At 30.7% G+C, this 9,355-nt stretch overlaps 1 protein-coding gene across 1 annotated transcript; it reads right to left on the reverse strand.

Annotated features, from left to right (window-relative positions):
• Positions 1 to 316: 316 nt before the first annotated feature.
• Positions 317 to 2,937, reverse strand: LOC105770298 (patellin-3). The gene is made up of 4 exons (XM_012591432.2): positions 1,551 to 2,937; positions 1,341 to 1,465; positions 914 to 1,055; positions 317 to 831 (listed from the first exon to the last, which is right to left on the reverse strand). Exons 1-4 carry the CDS (start codon positions 2,823 to 2,825, stop codon positions 577 to 579), a joined length of 1,797 nt encoding a protein of 598 aa, XP_012446886.1. The 5' UTR covers positions 2,826 to 2,937; the 3' UTR covers positions 317 to 576.
• Positions 2,938 to 9,355: the final 6,418 nt, after the last annotated feature.

Consider the following 9,355-nt stretch of genomic DNA (forward strand, 5'->3'; position numbering starts at 1 on the left):
CATCCTTATTCTCATCCCAAACTTCATAGATATTTGAATCAATTACAGGTAACATCTGAAATATATGATTCATGTAAAGCAAGAACATTAAAATTTTATTTGTGAAGCCTGAAAATTTCATCAAACTTTAAGTGTTTTTAATAATGCAAGCGAAGTTAATTAAGAAATTAGTTTAATATTGACTAAATGATAAAACAGAATCTGTATTTTCTAGGTTGATTAGATCCATGTAGAAGTATGCATCAAATCCAGAAAATGAATCCTTGGATCTCTGATGACAAAACCAAAATAAATAAATAAAATGGATAATAAATGATTAGTGAACAAAATAGGAAGACATTTACACAAACTTTAGAAACAAAGAGTTTTCAGAATAACAAAACAGTTCCTTTTCCCACATTACACACAGTTTCATCCCAGATTCATCTTTAACCAAAATAAAAAACCAAAATCCCAATTAACTAATTAAAAAATATATATAAATAAAAATAAATCCCCAAAGATTCTAAATTTATAAAAATAATTTTTCCAATAAAGAAGAAAACAAAATCCAACCCCATTGATCATTTCAAAGCTTCAATCAGAACAAGGCTTGGTCTTGGACCGGTAAAGGAGTTTCTTCTTCTTTGATGTTTGATTATCAATGGTGAGAACAACCTTTCCAGGCTCACCGGTCTTGAAGCTATCGGAGATCACGGTTTCATCCACCGAAGAAACTTTCCTTGTTTTCGATACGATCACGGTATACCCATCTTCGGCGGTCGGCACGAATTCGGCTCCGTAATTGACTTCCCATCCCACTACTCGGAGTTCCCAAACCAGATTACAATTCTGCTAATTCAAATACCATATATTGTTATTACATGAATGGTATACTGAATTGATAATTTCAGTAAAATGATACAAACGATACCTCAGTTATAGGGAATTCAACACTATGCTTCGCTGCTGGCTTGATTGTAACCTCTGTGACGGCATCGGCCACGCTAAATTCCTGTTCGCCCTCTCTGCTCAGTCCACCATATTGAACTGGTACTTGCTCCGGAGCAATATATCTAATATTTACCCCCAAAAAAATTTTAAGTTATATGAAACACTATGCACAAACTAATAATTTATTTATGATTAAAGATCCATTCATATTAATCAAACATATTGCAATAAACGGCAAATTAATGTCTAGAGTAATAAATATAAACACTTGTTCAAGGGCCCTTTTTATGGTCATAGATGAAATGATACCAATGTTCATAAATAGATTCCTATATGAGAAGGTCTTGGAATACCATTTGATGAAACAAGCAAAATTAAAAGGAGGAAATGAATGGAAATCCACTTACTTGAAGAGGGTCTCAGCAGATTTGGCTGGACTTGCAAATACGAACTTGCTCTTGGTTCTCTGAGTCAGGAAAGGACTGATCATCCTATTGAAAGCCAAGTACCACCATGGAACGTTGATAAACACCTTCAAAAATCCAACACCAACATCTATATCAGTTCAAACTTTAACAAGCAAACAGAAATGATCTGACAAAGTTAAAAAATCGTACTTGTTTGGCCACAAATTCGGGATAGTTATCTTGAAGCAAGTTAAGGGCTTGGTTGGTAGCTTGTCTGAGTTCCTTTTTACCAGGTCCAGGTGAATTCTTGAGGTCGTTCACTTGAACCATGGTATTGATACCAGTAGGATTGAAGTCGAGTTTTCGGATGCTCTTTTCCAGGAACTGAATCCTCCATCTCAAGAACTTGGACCGTTTTTCTTCATCAGCAAAAGTGTTTTGATACAGCTCTTTGTTTTGGAATTCTCCATAGACGTTGTAACAGACGGGATGACCTTCTTTATCAAACCCCTGCATAAAAACAACCTTTTCTAGTTCGTTCCCAAGATCTTCATCGAGCAAGGTTTCGATTCCGAATTCTTTTCGCCAGCTGACAGTGTTTTTTATCATAGCGAATGCGTCCTTCACCTTGAAATCTCTTGCCCTCAAGAATTTCAACAAGATCACATCGCTTTTCTCGTCTGCGAGAAGTGGGATCCCCCATATGGACACCTCCTCGGGTGGAGGTGAAGGAACTTGGGCTTCTTTGGTCTCTTCGGATTGAGGAGCCACTTCGGCGGAGGGCTCCTCCTTTTCTTTCTCTGCTGGAGGAGCGGCAACAGCGACTACAGACTCCTCAATCGCCTCCACCGTCTTGGCGCCATCGTCGTCTACGGCTTTCGCTTTTTCAGCGACCTCTGTTTCCACCACAACCACTTCGGCCGCGGGAGCCTCGGCTGGTGGTGGTGGAGGAGGAGTATTCTCTTCTTCCTTGACTTCAACAGCGGCGGGTGCATCCGTTACTATCTTGGGTTCTTCTGAAATTGCAGCAGCAGGTGTCTCTTCCTCTTTTTCTTCTTTCTTCTCTTCCTTGTTTTCTTCTTCTTCTTTCTTTGGCTCAGGCTCAGCTACAGGTTTTTCTTCTGCTTCGGGTTTGGCAGTGAACTCGTGGTTGTTAAGGGCTTCTTGAATAAGCTGCTTAAGCTCATCAAGGGCCTTCTTTTGAGGCTCAGGAAGTTCACCAGCGATATTAGTTTCCTCTTTGAAGGAAACAGACTGGGTTATCTTAGTTTCTTCCTTTTCTTCAACCTTGGGCTTCTCAACTTCAACAGCTTCTTCTTCAACAGCAACAACAGCCGGCTTCTCGGGAACCTCAGGCTCCGGCAGGGGAGCAGGTGCGGAGGGTTGTGGCTCTTTCTCAGTAACTTGAGGCTTCTCGACAACCACAGACAATTCCTGGGCGGGGGCAGCGGGTGGTGATTCAGAGTTAAGAGTCTCCTGGGCCATGGGTAAGTAAGAGAGGAAGAATGAAAGATGTAAGAAAGGGAGAAGAATGAAGAGTGGGAAGAAGGAAGAAGAGGGGGCTTAAAAATGGAAGAAACAGAGAGTGAGAGTGGAATGACAGCTAGCTTGTCTAATAGGAGTGAGTTAAGGAGTGGACCCCCCGACATTGTTCCTCTTCCATTTCCAAACCGCTATCTTTGCCACTCCTTATGCGCTGCGTTTCCCTTTTTGTTCACTAATTTTCTTCTTTTTCTTTTCAATCCTGGCGCTTGTTTTGGTAATCAATCCCTCCAATCCATACACGTAAGGTACTCAAACACTCGACGTGCAGTGTGTCAGCCAATAATGGAAGAACAAGAAAATTATTTAAATTTAAATAAGTTGAGGTGGAAAAGCAAACTATAAAAAATTTGAGGTGTCATCATTTTGTTTATAAAGTTTCAAAATTTGAATTTTAACTCAAAAAAGGAATCATCGTGAGGTATGCAATTTGCAAATCTTACTTGGGATTACAAATATTGCGTTTTCCATCCATAAGCACACCATCGGCCCAATGACAACTCTTTGTTAAAATTAGTTGGTTAAATTTATTAACTCTTCATAAAATCATATTGCATCCAAATATTTTTATTTTAAGAAATTAAAACTGACTGTTAATATCTAGAAAACGAATTTTAAAAAGAATGATAATTTTTAAATTTCTTGAAAATAAATTTAAAATAGAAACTTCTTATTATTTTAGGATTAATAAACTTTTATTGATATAAGGAAGATCGGAAGTTCTCACCCTCTTGACTTACAGTCCTCTCTAAAGAAAATTAAAACCTCAAATATATCTTACTGGACACAAAACCTTAATTTTCTAGTTTTTCTACTTGGTTTTAGAAATACCATGTAATATATTAAATCTTAAATATGGAAAATTTTCTCATCATTCTTTTTCAATTTTGTTCTTATTACATTCTTTTACAATTGTATTTTATTGTTATAAAACTTTATTTTATAATCTTAAAAATTATATGGATGCATGCGAGACCGGAGGGGAAACTTATTAGTGAGACATACAATAATTAAGTTTAAAATGTTACTAAAGCTGTTTGTCCCAACTATAACTTTAGAGGATGTCATTTTAATAACCAACCTTCTAATGGGTGAACAGATGATAATATAGATCTAGAGTTATTGTGTTATTGGTTGTTGGGTGTTATGCCTACGTTGGAAATCATGTGAAATACACATGATTGTAGAAATTTGTCAAACCAACCATTTTGCATAATTGACCACCTATCAATGAGTTAGCAAAATATAACACCAAAAATATAAGAACAATGGTGTTTGCAAGTGCATGGGTCAAATTGTAATATGGTTTAGTACAACGAAATACTCTGGAAGTATTTCTAAAATTGTACCCAAGGAGGATGGAAAAAATTATGAAAACCTTTTTACAATAACAAATCTAAGTAGTAGTAATTAATTGCTATATTACAATAAACCATAAAGTAGATTAAAGAGATAAATCAATTCACTAAAATAAATAAACAAGGAAAAATAAATAAACGATTTAAATGAAATAACCAATCAAGAAGATTAACTCGCTTCAGGATTTGTAATTAACTTTGGTTAGGGTTTTAGGGTGGATTAGTTATCGATTAACCAATTATTACTTTCAGACCTCTAATTAACTAATCAATTGACTTATCTCCTGGCCTCGTCTAGCTTGTGATAACTTCCTAGGATTGTCATCTTAATGGTTTAAGCACACATAATCTATACTAACTAACCCTCTTGAGAAAACCTTAAACCCTAATAGATTAAGTGGCATCTTTATATTGACAAATCTCACATATGTGCTAGAATATGACTAAAATTTAAAAGTAAAATAAAATCACACCGAATTTAAAAAAAAAAAGAGAGATAAACTTGACAAAACAAAGACTAAAAAAAAATACAGACAACCATAAAATTGTGAACAAAATATAACCACGAAATTGTGAATAAAATTAGGATAACGTGGATTAAAATATTAATTCTAACATATTTTGTTGTAGGGAAAAAAGAAGAGAGACAACTTTCCATGGGGCAATAGAAGAGTTATGGTGCAAATCTTATCAAAGATCACTCAAATTGATTCGAAACCTTTAATGAAGCAAATAATAATTCAAAATGATATTGGTTGGTAATTAGAGAAATGTGAAATTAATTGATGAATGCTTTTATTAATCTTGGAAACAATGTGCGGTATAAGCTAAGATAATGTCAAATCCTTCATTGGAAAAACCCCTTTGCACGATGTCTATGAAGACCATACAAATTATAACATTGTTTGGTTGACGACTTTGATTTTATGTTTAGTTATTATTCTCACTCCATAAAAAGCAATTTAAACATTTAAAAAGAACTAACATTATTCATCTACTTTTCCTAAAATCTAATCTACTCTATTTTCTTTTCTCTTCAACTATGATTACATTTTTAAGTATGATTTTTATTTACTTTTAAAATTAAATTACAGAGTAACAATGTTAAATGCAGAATATGTTTTAAGTTTCTGTGCTTTAAAATTTAGTCTTTATTTTTAGAAATTTACTCTCTTTACTTTTTCAAATTTAAAATTCACTTTCAATTAGAATTAAAAATTAATATCATTTTATAATTTCAAGAAAAGAAGAGGTGTGTGAAGGAAGGCGTTAGGATTTCCTCTTATATATATATATATAGTAGTAATAGCATACTTTCTTGACTTAATTACATCAAATATCTTTAAATTAAATATTCCTTTTAAATTCGCCTTTGAATTTTAAAATATTTTATTATATGTTATATTAATAAAATTATCTAGTTAATTTAGTCGTTTAAATTTATGTACATAATTTAAAATAAAATTTTAAAGAAAAATTGAATGTTGTAAAATATTAATTTTAAAATTTTGAATCTTTTACCGAAATTATGATTCACTCTATTTCTTTTTGGTTTTACTTTATTTTTAGTTTTAAAATTTAAAAGTTATGCGGCAACATTTTATTTTTCTTTAAAATTTTTATTTTAAATCTTAAATTACGTCATATATAATATTTTACTTGTCATTTAATTGTTAAATCAACAGCTTTAATAATGAAAAGTCCGCTTGATAAAATATTGATAATTTAAAATGTAATTAGAACATTTTAAAATTTGAAGCTCAATTTAAAATATAAATGGTAATTTTATATGTTTGGTACAACTAACCCTATTTTTTCCCTTTCACTTAAAGTTAGTTTTTTTTTAACAACTTCATTATAGGTTCCAGAATATCTGCTTTTTGATATAATGCCTAAAATTATCAATAGTTCCTCTCCAACTTATAAATAGAAGAATTATTCGTTTCAATACACTCAAATCCACATCTTCCTACATTACCAATAATGTTGATTTATTTTATATGAATTTATATATATTTATATATTTTCTTATTTTGATTTATTTTATATGCTGAGAATATAGTTTTAAATTTACCGGAATATATAACGGTGACCCTGGTTCTGCCACGTGTCTAAGCCCTAGAGACAGGCTGTTATTTTATCAAAACCACAATTCTTTCTTTAAAAAAAAAAGAAGAAAAAAGCCGGCCTATAAAATTGAAAAAAAGAAACAAACAGATTCAAATAGATGGGACCCTCGCCAATTGGGCAAGTGGTTTTTTATTTCCTTTGCTTCTTAAAGCAAACCCAAAGCTGTCTGGTTTTTCTTTGCTGTCCTTTTGAGGGCCCCTTTCCACAGTTTTTCGAATTTTAAAAACTCAAAATTGTTTTATATATTTTTTATTGTTTCACTTAAAATAACAATAATAATTAATGGACCGTTTGAAATAAAGAAAAGACAAAAGACAGCGAAATTGAGTAGAGAACATAGGAACGTGCCAGGGCTGATTGTTGTGTCGGGACCCACAACAGGAAGGCTAAATGTTCGATTTGGCTCTGTTCTGCACTTGTTTCCATTATTACTACCTTTGTTTTTATTCTTCTTTATAGTTTTTGTCCTTTTGCTTTATAATTAATTTTATTATATTCTTTTGGTTTATTGTCTTTTTGGACCTAAAATCTTTTGGGCCAATTTGGTATTTGAATTTAGTATTTTTTAATTAGATATCTAAACATTTTTAAGTTCAATTTAGTGCCTAAATTTATTAAATGTTATACAAATAGCAAAAACACTAATAATGTTATTTTTCTTTGTTATGCTAAAAATATTGTCAGTATTAGAGGAAATTCATGTTAAAAGAATAGGTATTGAGCTATACTTAATGAATTAATATTAAATATAAGATTTAAAAACCCAAATTAAAAGAAATGTATTGTATTCAATTAATAAAACTAAAATTAATTGAGCATATAAAATACAAAAAAAATCATATAATCTATCACATGTCGGTTATAAATTGATTATTTTTGCTACATCATAAAATATAACATTGTTAGTATATTGGAGTAATTCATAAAACGTTTGACAAGTACCAAATCGAACAAAAAAAGAGTAGGTACCAAATTAGGAAAAAGAGTCGAATTGAAGCACTAGATTGGACCCCCAAAAAGTTTAAGTACCAACTTAAGAAAAAGTGTCAAGTTTAAATACCAAATATTATATTAAACCTATTATTTTATTAAATTTAAAATATTTATTAATTACATTCATATATATATATATATATCACTTTAATTGATTAATTAATGTTTTGATCTATAAAATAGTATATGCTTAAAATTATTATACCCGTCTTGACTTGTAAAGAATAATAATTAAATATCTATTTAACACCAATTTGCATAATATATTTTAGTCTTGAGTTGAATTCCAGCTATATATATTTATAAATTGGATGGGTGGTTTTGTGAATTTTGTTTTGGAAGCCGATAAATACTAGAGAGTAGTTTTCATTTAATTTTGGATATTCGTTAGGTGTAAATTAATGAAGTGAAGCAATGCAAATATTGTATAGAAACAGCAGGCATTCCTTATTAACTTATCCTTTCTTTTTTCTCATATTAAATGAAATTCATGCTCATTTTCTTTCATTTTACTTTTTTATTTCCTATCAACCACCCTCAAATTTTCTTTACTTTCTATTAGTCAAAATTTAAATTAAAAATTTTCAACAAAAATGAATATAGAAAAAAGAAAAAAAAACCTAAAATCCCTAAAAAGCAAAACTCGTCCATTCCTCTCGTGGAACCCGTAGTCATTTTTGACCGTCCTAAATCCGAAAGTCTTAAATCAAGTTAGAGGTTTATTATGTACAAATAGATGTGTAAATTTTTAAATTTATGAAATGAAAACAAGAAGCTCTTCCTCCCACCTAGTAGGTTTTTAAAGAAGATGTCAAAACTCACTTTAGAGAGCATTAAGATTTAAATTAAATAATTGAGAAATTTTATATATAAAAAACTAGAATAAGACTTTTTAAACCAAAGTTTTTATTAACGGAAATTGTTAACCTCACATTAGTTTTTTTTTTATTTACTCAAATTTAAATATTATAAAGACGAAATGAATTGCTGCATGCATTATAATTTATGAATGAAAATAATTACCATTGTTATCATATAATACACGAGTGAGACAGGTAGGATCCAACTAACATCAAAATGGTCAAATACGTAATCATAAATCATTGGAATCACAAGAATCCACCGATTTTGGTTTTTATTTGTATTGTTGTCAAAAGTGGAAGTCTGTTGGTATAAAGTTGTAAGAATGCAATGTTGGAAGGGATACAGCTGGGTATGAGAAATATAGACCTCCATTATACACACAACCTAATTAGTTCAACTGTTTATGGAACACCACACCCATTGGCCATTACCTTTGTTTCTCAATATATTTATATATTTTTTTTACTTTCAAGTTTGAATAAATAATTAAGATTAAAGATCTCATACAATATTTGGGTTGTGTCAATATTCAACAAGTGTTAGGTGTAATGGTAAGATATTTTGTACTCCCGAAAGTAGAATTCAAATTCAAACTTTGAAAACAATACTATTGAAATGAAAGTGCAAGATTGAATTCAACCTTTAAATTACTATTTCCTCTGTCTAAGAATCCAAGCTCATTTAATTTTTTTTTGGATTAAAATTCATGTACAATGGAATTCAAGCTTTCAATTACCATTTGTTCATGTGAGAGTCTAAGTTCATTAAAATTTTCCTCTAAAATAAATATTATCTATACAATTTTTGTTAATTTAGTCTTTATCTTTTAAAAGTACATAAAATTTTTAACATTATTTTTTATATTTTAAATAAAAAAACATAGAATTTTAAAAATAAAAATTTTAAAAAATATAAAAAATACCAAAATTCCAACATAACTAGCTATTGGAAACCGAAATCGACATATCGATTGTTGATTTGGGATTAAAAGAATTCCATATCTATATTTGACAAAATCATTACTTCATAATCACCCTAAATCATCAACCGTTATATCGATTTGGGATTCCCATACAGAGTTCATCCGATTTGACATAATCCATGAGCTTCAATTAAGTAATTAATCAT

Source organism: Gossypium raimondii, chromosome 5, assembly GCF_025698545.1.
Source record: "Gossypium raimondii isolate GPD5lz chromosome 5, ASM2569854v1, whole genome shotgun sequence".
Taxonomy (NCBI): Eukaryota; Viridiplantae; Streptophyta; class Magnoliopsida; order Malvales; family Malvaceae; genus Gossypium; species Gossypium raimondii.